We start from the raw sequence: 20,299 nt of genomic DNA, 5'->3' as shown, positions 1-20,299 counted from the left end.
ATGGGAAATGGTTATTTTTATTAGTAATCACTGTAAATTAATGTAAAACAAGGGATCACCATTTCTTCCATGTAGAGTTAGAGGGGAAAAAAGGTAATACCCTGTATTAGTGAAGATACTGGAAAAAAAAAAGAAAAACACCTTCCACACAATAGTGGTATAAACAAATTGGTTTAAATCTTTTGCAGAACAATGTACTAGTGTGTAACTGCAGACCAAAGCCTTAAAAACATGTACAGTTCTTGATATGGCAGTTTTATTTTTTATTATTATTTTTATTGATTGATTTTATAAAGGAAGGAAGGAAGGGGAGAGGGAATAGGGAGAAGGGGGGAGTGGGAGAGAGGAAGGGAGAGAGAGAGACAGACAGACACACTGATTTGCTGTTCCGTTTATTTATGCATTCATTGGTGGATTCTTGTATGTGCCCTGACCTGGGACTGAACCCACAACCTTGGTGTATCAGGACAGTGCTCTAACCAACTGAGCTACCCAGCTAGGGCTGGCAGTTCTTTTTGAAAAAAATTTTATCTTAAGGAAACAATCACAGATATAAACAAAGAGTTTGCAACAGTGATGTTCAGTACAGCATCATTTATGTAGTTGAGAATTTAGAAACTACTTAAAACAATAAACAAAAATTTTAAATTGGTTCAGTGACCTAAGTAAAGCTCTGTTGCTAGTACTTAAGATGAACTAGAGTGAAATATGCTCAGAACTAGAGGGAAATGCCTGAACTATACCAGAAGCAACAAAAAAGTTAAAGCACCAATTTGACCATCAATTAAACTCCCTAAATTTTCCACTTTTGTTAATATGACTATGCCTAAAAACATAAAAGCAAATTTAAAGTATTTCCTAACTTTTAAATATTTTTTACTGAAGCTGAAGAACAGAATACATACCAAGTACTGCAAGTAGTCATTTTTATTTATTCCAACAGTTTTGGAATTTTTTGCGTATTTAACCAACAAGTCCACATAACTTCTCTGCTCTCTCTGTGAGAAACGAGAGAAACGAGGATAAGGAACTCTTGGTTTTGGAAGAAGAACCATTCCAACTGTGGTTTTAACTTTTTCCTTTGCTTGAGTTGCTGAACTAACTGCCGGCTCATTTTCTACAGAACTTGCTGAGGCATTCAAATTTTCTCCTATACGTCTGGAAAAAAAAATACAATTTACAAATATGTGCTTTTCACATGAAGATTACTATCACGCAACCTCATGATTCTTAATCACCAGGGAGAATATAGCGTGATTAACACTAAATTCTGAATTATTATCTAACTTTGCCACTTGCATTTTGATGTTTAGTTATTTGGTGTAAATTAAGCATTCTGTAGGACAGGATTGCATAACAAGCTTACCTTCAATTACCTGATGGAGAGGAAGAGGCATAATCCATAGACAAATTATTCAATTTGCAAGTTTTTCCCCCTCTACTGAAGAAAAGTAAATCACTCTTGCCAATCATATATGCAGGTATTTTATGTTTACAGTTTTGTTGTTTTATAATGCTTAAATTCTTCAGTAAGATATATCAGTTAGTATGATGAACAAAAGCCGCAGAGAGCACCACATGATGTGGTCACAAGCTTGTAGGTAACTAATTCAATGAGATCCTAATTCTCTGGTTTCCTCTGCTTTAATTATCTCAAGAATTAAAAAGAAAATTTCAACTGTGTGTCATATTCTAGAAAGCAATAGTGGTTTTAGAAAAGTTATACAATCCTCTGTCACTCACATACATGGTTGAATCCATGGAAATGTCTTTAGGCTTTGGATGGATGCAAAAGAGAAATCTTGGCATATGTATAATGAAATGCACTGGAGTAGCTAGAGAACCTGTTGCCATATTTGTTTATGAAATGCTATCCCCAATTTTTAAAAAAATCAATTTACCACACCAATTAAGGTATATGAATACAAATTTCTTATCTTGTTCATAACCTGTCTTTATTCCTATATTCAGTTGTTGTAATCTATATTTTTAATAAGTTTTAAAGCACACACACACACACACATTTCCTTAGCCTGAACAACTCTAACTTCCACAACAGTAACTATTCCCTATGATTTAGTTCCAAATTAAACAAGGATAATTCAAGAGGAAGGAAAAGTCTTGAGAAAGATGGATGTCTGTTGATTCAGTCTTCATTCATTAATACTTACTGAGTGACTACCGTGCACCAGCCCTATACTGGGGAGTGGAGATAAAACCAACACTGAACACCATACAATCACTACTCTCTAGGACCTTACAATCAAGTACATCAGACAAATGAATGGGGAAAAACAAAAAGTAAATATGTACATCAGTACAGTGTGACTATGGAGCTCTCAGGCTTCCAAACTGAACACAGTGAATAGGTGACTGAGAAGAATTCTAAGGACATCCAGATCAGGGATTAAGAGGGACAGAGGGGAGGGGCAGGAAATACCCAGAGGGGTGGTTCTCGATTTTGACAGTATTAATTCCCTGAGGGCATTCTGGAAGCCTGTAGGTGCATCTGAGTTATCAAAAAAGAGGGAAAGAACTAAAGGTGAGGAATACTACCTGCCTATAATGTACGGTGGTGTCCTACACAACTTTCAAAGGTCTCTTCAGGATATCTGTTATCATGTACAAATAAGCCTGATCTACACTTAAGAATGCATTTTATTCTCTTTGAGTTTCTTATGGTTCCTTTATGGCAGTGATTTTCAACCTTTTTCATCTCATGGCACACACAAACTAATTACTAAAATTCTGCAGCACATCAAAAAATATATTTTTTGCCAATCTGACAAAAAAAAAAAGGTATTATTTTGATTCATTCACACCAGACAGCTATTGTTGTGTTGGCTGTCATTTTATTTGACAATCTAAGGGAAAAGAGGTCAGTGTCCCTGATAAATAGGTATTGCATGGTTTAGAAATTCTTGTGGCGCACCCGTTGAAAATCACAGCTTTATGGTATAGTTTATCTTTCTTCTTTTAAATCCAACCTATTCATTTTCGCTGGTGCATCTGACTCCTTCATTATATTTTATAGTGCAGTATTTATTTAGGCATTTACATATTAAAAGACGTATTAGAATATAAATTATTTTTCTTTTATTTCACATTTCTCTATCTAGGACATTATTTCTAACTATTAGGTCTGTGGCTATTATTATCTATGAATTTCAATTCAGGACAGTAAAGGAAGTGTCTTATTTCTTATAAATATTTGTTATGAAAAATGGGAAGGTTTTGGCCTGATTAAGGTTGAGAATTACCAATCTAGATCTGTATCTGGACAAAGGGTGAGTTAAACTCCATCCACAACTAACAGTGACTTGTTTCAAATCAACATTACAATACTAGAATAAATATAGTAAAAATTCCAAAATTTTTAGAAAATGACTTAGGGTCCCAAAATAAAGCAGAAATATTCAAGAACACTCTTTTAGAGCTAAATAATGGATGGAAAACTAATCAAAGAGAGGTGGTTAGTGAATGGGGAAAGAATTATGCAAAATCAAGGATGATTAGATTGGCTCTGAAAATAATACAGGAGAAAGACATACTTAGAGACTAAAGTTTCTCCAATAACTGTATAAAAATAAGCATATTTTAGGTTAACAAAATGAATATTAACTGCTGATCTTGGGAGAAATGTATCACAGCAAATTGATTTCTCACTAGCAAATGTCTTGAGAGCTATTCAAACCTAACAGTATTGTGTCCGCAACTCTTAACAATACTGCTTCACGGCTGTCTCTCTGAATATGAGAACATGTCTGTCCTTGTGGCACAAACTGGCAAATTTAATTAAGCTGCTGCAGCAACAAGATGCTGACTCAGATATGCCAGAGTAGGAATGTCAAGAAATTCTAGCAGTTTAAATTGGCTACATTCAGCAAAGAATGAAATGGCAGCACATCAAGATCATTTCCGTGTGCAGTGCTGTCAAAATCTTCATCAGGGTGCAAGCCAAAAGCATCTGACAGGGCTTCTCTACCCACATTTACAGCATTATATTTTATTCCAGTTGATGGTTTGAAGTTTTCACCCTTCGTTTTGTCTACTACCCATTCTCTTTTTTTACTTAAAGTTTCTATGGAAAAAAGGCACAATTCAGAACTTCAAGTTTCCTAATTTTTAAGTCTACTGGTTTGGGCAGCTTCTTTAAGTAGCAATGGAAATGGTGCTTGTAGTCACCATCTGAAGTCTACCTGTACCTCCTGAATTTGATTTATTTTTCTATGTTAAAATTTGATAATTATTTTTCTTTTTCCCTTGTTGGAAACTCAGTTATAAATATCTACAACCAGACACTTTAATTTGAAAAAAAAAGGCAAATGTTTACCTTTCAGTGAAGGATTGAACGAAAACGTCACATTGTTGAAAGTAGTACGGTTATTAATATTTTCCCAAATGTTAGAGAACGCAAAAAATACAAAATTAAGGTTAACAAAAATTTTGTATTCTTCCTAGTTTTCCATCAAGACAAGTTATAAATAAATACAATCTGAAAATCCACTCCTTGCTGTAAAACTTAATAAAACTCAAGGTTTGCCAAAAAAGACTAGAAACATGTAGAATCAACGCCTTTGTCTTTACTTTTTCTATGTAAAAGGTAAATTATAATAATAAGTTATTTTGTGCTATCTAGAAATCTATAGAAAACAAGCGCATTCTAGGAAAAAAAATTTAGGAGTTAGGTGAGTCCAACTGCCAACAAGATGTCCTCTCCCTCACATAGTCCAGAGTATAACCCACACCTGGGATGTTCACTAAATCCCAGGATACTAGAATTGGTAGGCATTCTTTTATTCAAATAAACAAAGGCAATTCTTTATTTAACTAATATGTCTTAAGAGATTAGTTATCCCTAAGGGATGGTACAAGTTGAATAACAAAAATAGATTTAAAAAAACAGCCCTAGATGCATATTCATAAGGGATCTATTGTCTTATGTGTCTACAGCTGATATTCTCAAAGACATAATTATGCCGTTTGGGAAGAAGAATACAGCACCCAAAATTGCCTCTTTTAAAATATTTATTTTTTAATTGTCTCTTTAATACAACTTTTGCTTGCTTTTATGTGAACCTATGTATTCATTTTATGGAATCAAAAAAGCACTTGTTTCTTTAATGTTTTTAATGGCAATCTGGCAATTATCAAAATAAAAAACACATATGTACCCACCTCTTACAGAAATTTATCCTAGTCCTTATACAGCACATGTATAAAAAAGATGCTCACTGTTTGTAATTGTAAAGAAATGGAGATGACTTAAATGAGTATCAATGCAATTAAGTTAACTGATTCTACAGACACATCCTCAAAGATTCACATTCAAAAGGTTGGGTTGAGAGTGCAAAATCAGTATTTTTTAAAAGTTCCACAGTCTGATGAGCCAGCATGATAAGCCTGCCAATGAAGATGGCAAAATAGACTGAGAAATACCAGTCACCAGAAACTAAGAGCGTGAGACAACGATAACTCCATAGACAATAGCTCACTGATCTTGAAGGGAACAGTCGTAGTAGACTAGAGAGGGTAGAATGCAGATTAGAACGGGATGCTCAGGGAAAGCAAGTCTAGTGAGTTGTGGAAAGTTTTTTTTTAATACTGTTTTTAAAATCCATTCCCTCAATCCGTCTTTTGATTGGCGAGTTTAATCCTTTATTGATAGGGAAGGACTTACTGTTGCCATTTTGTTGTTTTCTGCATGTGTTAAAGAGTACTTTTGTCCCTAATTTCCTCTCAGCAAGCACACACAAGTCTTTAAAGAAGTCTAAGTATAAATGAATAGAGAAGTAAAAATGTAACGAGGAGGGAATCTGGAGTCCTGGGATTAAAGACAGGGAAAACTTGTGCACTTTTAAATACAGGCATACCTCAGAGATTATTGTGGGTTTGGCAATAAAGCAAGTTTTGCAATAAAGTGAGTCGTAAGCTTTTTGCAAGTAGTGGTCTTGCCTTAATTTGTAAAAGCACACATCTGCAAAGCGCAATAAAATGAGGCATGCCTATACTGATTGAGAACAGACACAGGAGTAAGAGGGGATGCTAATTGATAGAAAGGGTGCTGAGAAGGCAGGAAAAGATGGGGTCCCATTCAATGAAGAGGCTGGAAGTATACTTCCTCCCCTGCAAAAGGAGTGGACAAAGGATGAAAGCAAATGTTGAGCTCCCCTAGGGGAGCTTCCTAATTCCTCATTTGGCATATTTACTCCTTCCTAGTAAACCTGCTTATTTGGTTTCAAGATCCATCTACAATACAGTAGAAACAGCCAATCACAAAGGAAAGAAGAGCTGTTAGAGGCAGGCAAGCACTGAGAAGGGTAAATTATCATTTAATGGGCATTTTCATACCAGAGAGGAAAAAAACACACCTATGGCAGTATCTATTAAAATATAAAATGTAAATACCCTCTAACCAAACAACTTAATTTGTATGAATTTATCAGAAATAACTACAAAAAGTTCATCAATGTATTGTTTATAACTTCAAAAAAAAGAGGGGCACAAACATTTGCAATTTAAGACTAGCTAATGAATTAAAAAGTACATTTATATAATGAAGTAATATGCAGCCATCTAGAAGACTGAGCTATAGGCAGGGGCATAGAAAGATACAGGAAAATTATTTTAAATGAACTATATAACAGTTTTTCAGTATTTATAGTACTACATAGTATTTATAATATAATCCTATTTTTGTTTTAATATATATCTATCTGTTCATGAGCAGTGAAAGGTCTGAAAAGATATATACTAAAGAGTGGTCATCTCTGGGTATTGGGTCCTTCTGTTTTCTAATTTTCACATTTCTGTAATTTGAATGTTTAATAGTGGATATAGACAGATATACAACTTAAACTATCCGGAAAACAACCCAATATGAAAATAGATAAGCAAATAAACAAACATATTACCTGTTAGATAAAATACATAGTTCTTTTAAACTTGGAGCCATGGAATGATCCTTATAATTTTCTCGAGAGAAAAATGTCTTAAGGCCATTTTTTGAGGCGACATCCCTGTGAAGCAAAGTAATTTACTTGTATTTGACAATTCAAAATCTTATGCACAATGGTACAATTGTAATTTATAACTACATGCCCTCTATACCCCCTTTCCTAGACAGTGACCTCTTCATAATTTTAATTTCAAATACCAGATGTATGAGTTTAGAGGTTTTCCTTCTTAGACAGCTTTTAGCCTAGGCCCATTCTGAAATTCTCCAGTTCCAACAATCCACCTTGCTTTTCCTTTAGTATCCAATTAAGTAAATGTCAGAGATACTAGGGAGTTAAAAATAGAACAGATTAAAGTACAATAAAGGGTCTGTCAGGGGCCAGACTCACATCTGGCTCTGGGAATAACACTATGTTTGACAGAAAATACTTCTCAATTTATTTATTTATTTTATTAATCCTCACCTGAGGCTATTTTTTCCATTGTTTTTCAGAGAGACAGGAGAAAGAGAAACACTGATGTGAGATAGGCACATAGACTGGCTGCCTCCCGCACGTGCCCCAACCAGGGGTGCGGAGCAAACTGCACCCAGGTATGTGCCCTTGACCAGGAATGGAATCCTCGACCTTTCGGTGTGTAGGCGGATGTTCTAACCACTGAGACACACTGGCCAGGGCTCAATTTATTTCTGTTTCATGCACTATTATGCCAGGCAACAAGGCGCTACAAAGATTGCATAGCCTCCTATTTTCATTAAGTTGGCAAATGTGGTAAACGGTGTGTTCGTACTAAAACCAGTTCTAAGGTCACGTGATTTTCCATAACACACATAACTTAAGAGACTAACATACTATAGTCAGTGCTTTCTATATATTAAACACCCAATAAGTGCTGGTGGAATGAAGGAATAAAAAACTAAAACCATTAACCTAGGAGGACAAAGAGCAGTAGGATTCTGTGGAAAGGATAGCTCGAGGGCTACGGTACTACGCAAAGGCTCTGAGCCACACTGGGTTTCACGACGTCAATGGTACATGAGAGTATCCGTGCTGTAGCCTAACACGCACTTTATGGCAAGGAGCATAAATGTGTATGCCTTTAATTAAACAGCAACTTCTGGCTGGCCCATTCCCCAAATAGAAAATTCTAGCATATTTGCTCCACACTAATTTCTTACTGTTTTTAAAGGCATTTATCCAAAAAACTACGATTAAAGTATAAACAGTAAAATTAGAATGTCATACTTGCTATGCACCAGTGTAGTTATTATTACTTATTATGGCACTGTATATGTTCCATCTCATTACATTTTAAGGTTTTTGCATATCATACAAAAGCAAAGTCATAGGGTTCAGGGATTGTGAGCTCTTTGGGGGAAAGAGAGCATTCTTTGCAATAAACAAATACATATTGAGCACATACTAAGTGCATCTTTTTTGAGTCAGGTACTATTTTAATTATCTTTATAATCTCTTGTAACTTTTGTATTCTCCTTGGCTAGCAAATTGTAGATGCTCAGTGAATGTGTGCTAAATTAATCTAAAGCAACACATGTATTAGTTAGCTTTGTACAAGGACACTTACGTTACTTAACTGAGTCCTCTATTTGTGAAGTTGTCATACACTTCTAAAATAGTCCATGCATTTACGTGATCGCTTGATACAGATTCCAACATAACAAAAAGAAGCTTGTCTCTTCTTAAAAGGGGATGGGGTGTCTTTTTATTACTTGTACAGCAGTGGGCAACGTTCTTGAACACAAGAAAATTCCAGCATCTCTCCTTCACTAAGAGACCAATGATCAATACATGATGGAATTATATCTACTAGCAATCTGAGTGCTAAATTGTTGCTTTGGGATAGGAAGGAAGTGTAGTCACCTATAACTCAAAAGTGTGCAGTACGTGACGATGAGAATGGGATCAATTCTGAGCCACTGAACTTGTATTTTCTGTTTCCTCGGAATCTCTCCGGGTGAGAGACCCTCCTTTCCTAATCCAGCCCAGTCCCACTTTAATTCTCTTTAGGTGATTGCAAACAGATGTAACTCACCAGTTCAGCCTTGGTTCACTCGTGGCCATCATGGAGCTCATATCCTAGACTTCTGCTTCGCTTGAGCTCACAATTCTGCTGCCTGGTCCTGAAGGCTCCAGCAGAGGCAAGATTTCTCCAGAATCAACACTCAGCTGAGGAAAAAACAAAAGGTCAACATTAAATGCAGGTGATTATTTGGGTAGGCCAGGTGCTGTTAACTCATGTGAGGAAGAATCTGTCCCTAACACCTACCCTAAAACTGACAGGACACCTAAAACAGAATACAGCAGACACATGGCTGTTCCCAAAGTTCTTTGCATAGACCAGCAATGATGATGATGCAGGCTAGGTCCCTCTCCGTTTAACTTACTCCGGGGATGGCACTCTCAGAACACTCACTGCGAAAGAGCGAGCCAAACAGAATGGTGTTCTCATTGCTTACAAACTGCATCACTCGGGGCCTGGAGCTGCGTGCCTTAGCTCTCCCCCAGCCCCCAACTGCCGAAACAACTCTCGCTTCGGGTTTCCCAGTCATACCGTTACGGGGCAGATTCGGCAAGCAATGCAGGCCAAAAGCTTCCTAGATATCAAAAACCTTTCAAAGAGAACCTCACTGTTGAGGAGACTGAGGCCCAGGACATTTCATAGGGTCACTTGGAGGAATCACCAGGACTACAGGTCGGGCTTGCGCACCCCGTGTTCGGTGCTTCTCCTGCCGCCCTGGGCGCACTGATAAGGTGTAGATGAGAAACTTACAAATCGAGCAGTCGGTCTCTGGGCACCGGGGGGGGGCACCGGGCAGGCCTGACCGGCTCCCACTTAACCCACCTCTCACACTTCGACCCAGTGCGGGGTAGGGGAGCGTCAACGAGGGCAAAAGGAATGGCTGCGGGAAAGGGGACTAAAGGAGAAGAGAAATGGTTCCAGGACCGCAGGTAAGGGGGAGAGCTCAACCAGGGCCCGGGGCTGAGCCAGAACCCGGAGCCCTGCGTCCTGTCCCGGTCGACGGGGCCGCCATGTTCCCTCCTCCCGCCCCTCGAGAGCGCGCCCGGCTCCGGGGCAGCGCCCTCCCCTCCGCGCCTCGGCTGCGAAGCAGCTTTTCCGCCCACCTCGCGGTCCGCGGCGGTTCTGGCCCGGGCCGCGTCCCCACTCCACACAGTTCGCGCGCGCCCGAGGACGCCCTTATTTAAAGGACGTGGCTGCGCCGCCTCGCCACAGCGTGGTGACGTCACCCTCGACGCAGCGGGCGGGGCCCGTGCGACTCCAAAGTGCAGCTCTCCGACCCACGCACTCCAGTACTTCTGCTTGGAACTGCGGGGCGGGGCTTGCTGGGGCCGGCCGGGTGGGCGGGGCCGGCCGGGTGGGCGGGGCCGGCCGGGTGGGCGGGGCCGGCCGGGTGGGCGGGGCCGGCCGGGTGGGCGGGGCCGGCCGGGTGGGCGGGGCCGGCCGGGTGGGCGGGGCCGGCCGGGTGCGGGCTGCAAGTTGTCCTAGAAAGTCCTCCACCTTGCGGAGGGTGGTGAGTTGGCAGGAGTACAGTACTAGAAAGACCCCAACAGGCTCATTTTGTGACCTTAGCCCACTGTCTTAACTTCCCCAACCCTGACACCTCATCATAAAGTGGAAATGCTTAGTAGGGTTTTTGAAAGGGTTAAATAGGATAAGGGATGAACTGCGTTTAGCACAGTACCTGGCACATCGTGGCTCCTCCACTCCGTCCCCCTCCGGGTTTAGATGTCAGTTGCCACCTAGGTGTTTTTTGTGGTTGTCTGTTTGCTTTTCCATTCATTAAGGAAAGATTTACTGAGCATTTACAATTTGTGCTTGGTGCTGGTTACTAGGACTAAGACCAAATACCAATTTTTCCAAAGAGCTTTTTATCGTTGAGAATCTAAGACATTCACATTAAATAATTATAAAACAGAATAGAAAGTGAAAAGCAATGTAAAAAGGTATATAGAAAAGATTGTGTGAGTACAGAGAGGGAGAGAAATTACTAGTGAGAGGGACAGAAAGCAGCTTCGAATAGCTAAAGAGGTGTATGGAGTGCTTATATGTCAGTTACCACATTGGGCACTTGACATGTCAGCTCATTTGAAGAATTTGAAGTATGAAGAGGATGGGAAAGGGCATTCTAGACAGAGACCAGCACAAGGAGTTACATAAACGTATTGCGTGAACAGAGTCCAGTTTGTGTGCTATCAGGAAAGCGTGTTCTAAATCTTAGAATGATTTATTAGTTTTAAAGCATGTTAACATAAAAATTATACTTAAGTTTAAAATCTCCTTTGAATATAAGGACCCTTAGATAGTTTATTTTGCCTGGAATGCAAGGTTTATGAACAGTAATTGAAAAGGGTTTGGAAAAATAGGTTGGGACCAAACCACACGAGATTTTATAAGGCAGACTATGGATTTTGACTTTATTGTATAAGAAATAGAATGCTGGGAGGAGGGGGAAGCTTATAAGCAGAAGAATGACACAATCAGATCTATGTTTCAGGACAGTTTATCTGGCAAGGTATTGAAAGAGTCATAGGGAAGGGGCTGGTTAGGAGACAGTGCTTGTGAATGCTTGTAGATGAACCGATACAACGCCTGGCACTGTGCAGGTAGCAATTCTTACTAGGTGAGTGATACTGATGGCCTGAGGTGGGAGAGAGAGGGACATCAAGGCAGTTAGAAGTCAAGGCGTTGGGTACTATCTCATAAAGCATGCAGTCAGAGAGAGCTGGGAGTCCCGTCCTAGTCTTCAGCAACTGCTCAAGGACTGCTCCAGGACTGTTTAAGCGCTCATGCTGCTGGGATGCACCGGCCCACAGTAGTGCGCTATGACAACGTCACCAGATACGGCCTGTGTGGAGATTCAAGATTATCATCAAGCAATCTGCTCTGGTTTGGTGTATCTTGAGTTCTGGTGGTTGCAAGATAGCACACAGAATCAGAATTTTTAGAGCCACAAGGAACTTTGGAAATTATCTAGTCCAACCCTCTTGTTCTCCTGATAAGGAAACTGAAGCCCAGATTGTCAAGTGACTTTTCCAACATTACATGATCAGTGATAAAGCTGATACTAAAAATCAAGTCTCATAACTTTTGCCATTGCAGTAGTTTAACATATGCATCCCTTTTTTCTTTTTGTTCTGCATTGTAAACCAGAAGCAGGTTAGTGAAAAGAATGTGGATTTTTGGAGTCCAGCATGTATGGGTTTGATTTGTTTCCTGCTTACTGGTAGTGTGATCCTAAACATGTCGAGTTTTCTCTTTGAGCCCAATTAGAGGAGACATAATAGCTCACCTACAGGATTGTAGTGAGGATTAGAACTAATATGTAAATGAGTAAATATACAAAAAGGGTAATATGCAAAGAGTAAGTGTTCAACAAATAGTAGCTATTAGTATATACTTTTCCTGTCCCCCCAAAACCCACAACACAGTGGAGATGGCATTAAAAACAAATGATTATAATTCAAATAAAAAATGATATACACACATAAAAGATTCTATGGGAACACAATGAGTAAGGAACTCATTTTGACTGAGACACTTTAGAGACTGTTTCAGAGAAGTTTGATTTACACTGGGTCTTGAAGGATGAGTAGGAGTTCTCTGGGTAGAGACGGGACTGTGCATTTTCGGTTGTGAAAAATCATAGAAGTGTGAAATAGCATGCCTTAGTGTGTGTGTGTGTGTGTGTGTGTGTGTGTGTGTGTGTGTTGGCGGGGAGTGATGAAGATCATTGGAGGAGGGGGCCTAGAGAGGGTCTTCATGCCATGCTAGAGAATTTGTGCTTTTGGACTTTATTCTCTGGTGATGAGAAAACCAGTGTGTGCGTGTGCGCGTGTGTGCATGTGTGTGTGCACACGCGTACACGTGAGAGAGGGAAACAGCTTTATTGAGGTGTAATCTACCTACTATAAAATTCACTCATTTTAGTTGTACTATACAGCGATTTTTAGTAAGCTTAGGGAGTTTTGCAACGATCAACATTACCAAGTTTAGAAAATTCCATCACCCTGGAAAATTATTTGTGCCCATTTGCAGTCAATGTTTCTTCTCATCCTCAACCCTAGGAAAACACAAATCTGCTTTCTATCTATAAATTTGCCTTTTTTTCTGGATATTTCATATGAATCAATCATATGTGGCCTTTTGCATCTGGATTCTTTTTCTTAGCAGAATATTTTTGAGGATCATCCATGTTGTAGTAGGTATTATTTCATAATGAATTATAGCCCATTTATGAATATGCCTCATTTTGTTTACCCACTTGACAGTTGATGGACATTAGGTGGTTTCCACTTTTTGGCTATTATGAGTAATGCTGCTGTGAACATTTGTGTACAAGTTTTTGTGAACTTTGTGTTTTTATTTCTCTTGGGTGGGTACCTAGGACTGGTATTGTTGGGTTGTACGGTAAATTTATGTTTAACTTTTTAAGATACTGCCAAGCTGTTTTCCAAAGTGATTGTACTGTTTTATTCTTTGGAATTTTGAGCAGAAGAAAGATCTCGTTTTCCGTATCTGATAAACTGAGAAACAAACTCCAAGTTGAATGAGAAGCCAATTTCGGTTTTAAAGAATTTATAACAGTAGGTACTTATTTTGAGTTTGTAAATGTTTCATCAGACCAAAATTTTAAAAAGAATGCTTAAAACTGCAAGGGCTTGGCTAAGTAAAGTTATTGTAATTGTTACTAGGTGTGTATTTCTTCGGGTGGACCAAACAAAGACAGAGAAATGTGCAAGATCTGCATTCCCAGCCTGTCAGCAGCTAGCATCCCCAGCACATGAGCATGGCTTGGTCCTTTAACAGACCTGTATGAGAAGCAGGCCTGCTTTGCACCAGTCCATTTGATCCAAATGCACATTAGAAGTAGAAGCCTAATTTTGAGGGGCTACACTGATCTTGCCCCATGAAACAAAGCTTAGTAGTAACAGTAGCAACTAGGACATATGTCTGTGGTCAGGTCTTACTGACTAGTCTATGGTTACTTCTTTGGCTTTATCTCCAAGATAAATAATAACCTGACCCTTGTTTTCTTTATCTAATTCTCCCATGAGATCATGATAAACAGAACTGTAAGATGTCCTTCTTATACTCCTGTGTAAGTACCCTTTTTGAAGTGGAGCAAGCTAATCCACGATGGGGAGGTGAGTGTAAATCACTGTTTTTATCAGAAGGAGCTTAGGCATGAGTTTGGCCAAAGCCAAAGGCCTAGAGGTGACAGATTTCATATTTTGAACTTCACTATTTCCATTAACTCTCAATTTCCCAAGATACTGGAAGGTGGTGAATATTTATAATTATATGGAATTAATTTGACAATCCACATATATTTCACATGCATAATGTTATTCTTCCTCTTCTCTAAGGCAGTTGGAAATAAAAGCAGGATTAGGGACTGTCTGTTACACGTAGCAATTTTGGGGATCAATTCAAATATTTATTTTACTGAGTGCAAGAGACACTTAGGTATTGTAGTGTGTGTGCTATGGAGAAAAATGCCAACTAAGTTGCCTCTATTCTGACTTCAGAATAGTTTTTAATTTGAATGTCCTTGATGTTACTTTAAAAATAATTTATAGTGAGGGTTTTGCCTTGTTGTAAGAGAGTGATAATTAGGCGATGTTAAATTAATTGGTTCGCTCTTATATAATCTACTCAAGAGGAAGGGTGGGGCTGGAGGGATTTTTGGTCTTTGGCTTCATTAAAGTCTTAGGCAGCATTTCTGATGTTACATTTTGAAGATTTCTAAAGCAAAGATGACAAAGCACAGTGTGCATTCAGGACTTCTCCCCTCCTACACTCAGAGCGGATACCACTGATGAGTCGAGGGACCCTTGTCCTAGGAGACAGGAAGCAGCCGGAGAAGCCTCTATCGATCAATAGTCGTTAGCTCACAAGCAAAACTTCTTTCTTTGCCTTCTCTGATCAAAAGGGTAGTCTGCTCACTATACACGTTTTCCCCTCTGCAAAGCGGAATGAATTCTTTTTTTAAGTACTGTATTATACATCAGTGCTTCTCAAACTTTCGTATGCAAACCAGTCACCTGGGGATCTTGTGAAAATGCAGACTCTGATCTAGTAGTTCTGGGGTGGTGCTCGGGATCCTGCATTTCTAATGAGGTCAAGGTCACAGGTGATACCAATGCTACTGGTCTCTAGACCACACTTTGAGTAGCAAGGGTCTACTAGACTGTTCTCTCGAGACAAATGTGAGCTAGAAAACTGTGTATAGTGCAACTCAGAAAGAAAAAAAAAAGAAGAAAAACAAGGCGAGTATTCCATTAGAAGCTGAAGTTTTATTATAGGATAACAGTACATAAAGCACATCTAAAATTGATGTGTTCAATGCACTTTTAATAAAGGTAATGTAATATTAAAGGTACAGTTTCTAAGTACAATATAACAACATTCATATTAGAATGAAAATTGGAGTATTTAAAAGACAACATTAAATCTCTCTTTTTTTACAGCTTGTATTTACAAAATGAATCAAAATATTTTTTTAAATTCAGGACACAATCATATAACAAACAGCTGGAAATAAGCAGACTACTGTAAGAGTGAATTGAAAAGAAAACCCAATGTATGTGAAAAGTTGGATGATCTTCTAATAAAGATCATTAGCAAAGTTTTAGTACAATACTAATTTTAGGATACCCATAAATGGCTTGCATTTTTAGTGTGGCAGAAAAGTTTTTACATACTGTACACAAAACAGACAGATATATTTATAGGTACAGTATTACTGTTTCTGAACTTGCGTGTATATTTACAGAAGGCTGAGTTTGTTACTCACAAGTTTTGTGAAATTTGTGTGCTTAATCCGCAAGACCTACACACAATTAGAATCAGCATTTCATGTGGTCTTTTTAAAGGGGGATTTAATACTTGGTTGCAGAAGAAAGTGTTAACCATAAGGCTTGGCATACTTTATAAATTTACCATAACAACCCAGAGAAAGAATTTGGTTTGGGGCACACTTATTGTCATTTAACAATTACCAAGTGCTGGCATGTGCTGGCCATTGTACAGACACAAAGCAATACAGTCTCTATCATCCGAAGCCTAGGATACTGAACGGTGCTTTAAAAAAAAGTTTCCATCTGTTTCTAAGCGAAGCAATAAGGAATGGCATGATTTGTATTAAAAGAGATATTTCCTTAGACTGTAGCCAATTCACTTTAAAAGGTTAACTATTAGCATTAGCTTTCATTAACCACATGATTGCATTTATAATTAAGGTAACAGCAACTCTTCCATAAAAATGGAAAATGTCTAAATTGTGGGTAAATATGCAGTGCATGGAAGCCAATAACCATGGCTTGAGAATTTATCACCTTCAATTACAAAAAGTGCATTAAACAGAAACATTTGCTCTATATTTATAAATTGCTCAAAAATCTTTGCTAAAGATCTTACAAATTCAGTAATATTACAGAACAATTCTAATCAATATTTAATAAGGTTAACTACATCCTTAGTTAGATATTTGATATACTTTGATTTTTAACAATGCCAATAGGTCTTGGGAGAATAAGTGAAAGAGTTTAAGCTCATTATTAAATGACTTTTAAAACGAAGGTCCTTCACTCAGTTCATGGAACTGGTTGAGGTCATATTAAAACAGCACATCCTTTGTCGAATTTGCTCTATGGCCCAGGTTCTGCCATGACAGTGGATGTCTTCATACTTCTTATGGCTCAGGTAGGAGGGGAAAGGTTTATTCCGCCATCAAGCCACCAAGAATATTTTATAGAAGTGCCTATTATCTATAATAGGAGCTAAATACACAACCCTGTTAGGTGTCTATAATATAATTCCTTAGTAAGAAAAAAAAAAAAATTACTCCATTAAACTAGAGTTGTTTCTTTAGGATCTTGAAGGCCTGGCAAATTATTTTTCAGCTCAGGAGATATGGTATAAAGCCAAGTAGCAAACATAAAGACAATGCTAATAAAGTTTTCATATATCCATATTTATAAACAAATTCACCCTATAGATGTCAAATATCCATACTAAGGAAGTAATTTTATCCTAATTAAATACACTCTAGAATAATTTATATAATGATATTATGTATTTAAAGAGAAAAGCATGTCCCAAATCCAGCACTCTGATACAGCTGCCAGTTGGGCACAGGTAGAGATATATATATATATGTATATATATACAAATATATAGTTATACTCAGTGAAATTAACAAGACCCAAAGGTGGTATTGTCTAGGAATAAAAGGGTTCTTTTTTTGTTCACAAAAGTAACTTATCTAGCACCACACATCAGAAAAACACAAAAATAGCACACTCTAGTTCTAAACAGCTATGTCTAAAATAGATTATATAGTAAAACCAGTATTATACAGCATATTGTGGATTTGATAAACAGATAAATATTTGCACTGAGTAGGCTGTTTATAATATAACATTTTCTTATCTATACAGAATAAAAGCCAAAAAGTTAACTGTATAGAGATGTGCAGAACAACATTAAATATTATGACTCAAAAGCAGGGATGAAGGTAAATTTGAAAGAAGAGTAAGAGAGAAAATGTTTACAGGCCATTACAAGTTCTTAAGTTAATAGTAAATAAGGAATCAATTGCTCGAGTTGAAGAAAGCAGTAAACAAGAGATTGCATTTACATGCAGATGTCTAAAATTTGTATTTTTTTAAGTCTATGCACAAAAGTCATTTGTTTTATTGCTTGACATTCAGTTATGGCTAGATATTTAACCTATTTGTTTTTTGTACTTTGGAAACAAGAATATTGTTAAAGGTGCCATAAAAATGGACAACATTGAAAACGGTTTGCAAATAAACCACCTAACACTGCAGTTCTTTATACATATTAAAAGCCTTGTCTGGGGTTTGTCATATGTTAAATATATTTAAACTGGGAAAATATGTTGTAGCTTGAAGCCTCCCATTGGCCCAAACATCCAATACAAAAACACATCTCCACAAAAGGAGCAGGCAGACAATACAGGTACATTTAAAGAAGCAGCCAGCTAATGTCCTAATGTATAAAAGTTTACCACTGTTTTATGTGAGATTCCACATGGTGGCTAGAAGAGGATTTTGGATTCAGGGAGGTGTGTACAGTACATACGGATATTTTCGCGCGTGAAATCCTATTCCCTCTCTGCTCAAGAACGATCTGCATTTACACATGTCGTCTGTCCCATGCTGACCGAGTTCCTAGCAACAGTATTTCACCCACACTGCAGTAACAGTGAGCAAGAAAGGAATCACACATGAACACTGGAGAAAATCAGTTGCTCTGAGAGAACAACATACTGACATGTGCAGCATGTCCAAGCTGAGTGCAAGCTACCTTTCCTTAGTTCCTAGAAGAAAAACAGGAAAAGACGTGTGATACTGCTGATGTGGTAAACACACTAAATGTAAACAGCAAACACGGATTCTCGAGGCATCCATTTAAAATATTCATACTCACTTTCTTAACACAAGACCCCCATTTATGTTTCACTGCTAAAAGACGTTTCTATTTGGATCGATGATTCTGTCATTCATTTATAAAGAAACCACTGAATGTATTTATTGCTCTAAGTTCTGAGGGCCTGTTTAAACATGAAGGTCTCCCCGCCCTCCCCCATCGACAGTGTTTCCTTGGTATGAAACCAGGCCTTTGGATCCTTTTCAAAATCGTTCTGAGAGCCTGCCAAAACTGATCTCCCGCTCACTAACAAGCAAGCAAACAGACCCAAAGTGAAAGCAGTTGCTTGGGAAAGCCACTGCTTGTTGGCCTTCTCGCGTCTTGAGAATAAACAGTCATAGGAAGGTCCCTTTAATGAAATCTGGTGGAACTTCTTTAATAATACTAGTGCTGAGGGACAGAATGAAGACCTGTATGGTCGACTATTAGCAACAGATCAAGATTTACTGTTGTCGTCGCCTTTCTGGGCACATAATCTGATCTGTAATATAAAGTTGTTTTTATGGGGTTCTGCTGTGTTGTCCCTTTGTAAGAAGTGGTAATCAGAAGCTGTAAGATGTAAAACTGTCAATTATGTGTGCATATGTATATGTATAGTGTGTGTATATACGTATACATATATGAGAGAGAGAGAGAGATGTCTGCCTATTTCCATAGTCTATTATCAAAAACAAGGTAAAGGCTTCTTTTTGATCTAAATGACATGAAAAGTTTTCCTAAATTATGCCCCTGTGTGATCATAAAAAAAATATGTAAAAAATATCTGAATGTTTATTCCAAATATGAAATGGAAGAATCAAAGTCAACAATTACACTGAGATTCACTGACTTTATGGAAATCAGTATGTTGAAATAGGAGAACAAAACTGTCTTTCAAAAATGTAAAATGTGCCTCTAAAAGGTGGCTCAAATTGTTGTTACGAGGCGGGCTTTGTTTATCTTTAAACAGTAGCTCTTGTATTAATTCGACAGATTAAAAACTACAAATGTGGATGGAGAAGACTTGTGTTACATAAAGGGACTTTTATTTGGTTTGCTTTTAGAGGAGACCACAGTGAAAATAATAGTTGTTTGCTGCCATTAAAAAAACATGTTTTACCTTTTACCTCTCTCACTCCACTAATAGGCAGGGCCTTTATCTCATTTGGTTTAAAAGTTTTTTTAAAATCCATATTATATAGAATTTGAAGTATTTTTTAAATATACTGTATAATGCTATAAATATATTTATCATGAGTATTTTAATTATCCAAGAAACGGTAAGTGGAGTATGCAGGATTGTACTTTGAATGATGCTCTCTGTTGGTATATGACCTACTAATTTATCTTTTGACATACTGGCATAGCTTTCTACAGCTCTGAAGGTTATTCAATGTTTTTAATACACAAGACTGAAGAACACATACGTTTTGAACCTAACACAATGAGATGATAGTGAAGTTTACACACATGCAGTTAGTTCTACACAGTTCACTTGTGCCTTGGAGGGATAGTATTATCATTATGATTAATAATAAAAAACACAATTTGTCCCAGTAGTACTGGCCACCCTGTTTTAAAGAGTTTTAGAAGATCCCTGAGCACATTGTTTCTGACTCGTAACCCCAACTCCAAAACGATAGGGCTTTCTATTGTTGATAGCAAGATGGATTGTCATTCACAGTAAGTCAATCATAAGGTGCTTATCTACCCTTTTTTTTTTCTCACCAATCAGCACAAAGAACTGTCAGAAAATAACTTTTTATTATTAGTATCTTAACAGCACTGGAAGGACACATGATTTAAACAATCAATGTTTGAGACAGTGGCTTTAGGGTTATTATCTGGCTGCCCCTCAACAAGAACA

The 20,299-nt window shown here is 37.9% G+C and overlaps 1 protein-coding gene across 4 annotated transcripts in view; it reads right to left on the bottom strand.

The window, feature by feature from the left end:
• The window catches only part of ICE2 (interactor of little elongation complex ELL subunit 2), a 47,786-nt gene extending 37,668 nt beyond the window's left edge, over positions 1-10,118 (bottom strand). Inside the window, exons 1-4 of one of the 4 annotated variants that reach the window (XM_016208563.2) lie at positions 10,101-10,118; positions 9,010-9,143; positions 6,915-7,019; positions 906-1,158 (exon numbers count right to left, since the gene is read on the bottom strand). In XM_016208563.2, coding sequence (XP_016064049.2) covers positions 906-1,158; positions 6,915-7,019; positions 9,010-9,050 — 399 coding nt within the window. In that variant the 5' untranslated portion in view covers positions 9,051-9,143; positions 10,101-10,118. Of the gene's footprint in view, positions 1-905; positions 1,159-6,914; positions 7,020-9,009; positions 9,144-9,243; positions 9,333-10,100 lie in introns of those variants that run through there. The other 3 variants (XM_016208565.2, XM_087821127.1, XM_016208568.2) reach the window with 3 other exon arrangements.
• Between the last annotated feature and the right edge of the window lie 10,181 nt (positions 10,119-20,299).

This window comes from Miniopterus natalensis, chromosome 1 (assembly GCF_054644295.1).
Source record: "Miniopterus natalensis isolate mMinNat1 chromosome 1, mMinNat1.hap1, whole genome shotgun sequence".
NCBI classification, from domain to species: Eukaryota; Metazoa; Chordata; class Mammalia; order Chiroptera; family Miniopteridae; genus Miniopterus; species Miniopterus natalensis.
This window is presented reverse-complemented; position numbering and strand designations above follow the sequence as displayed.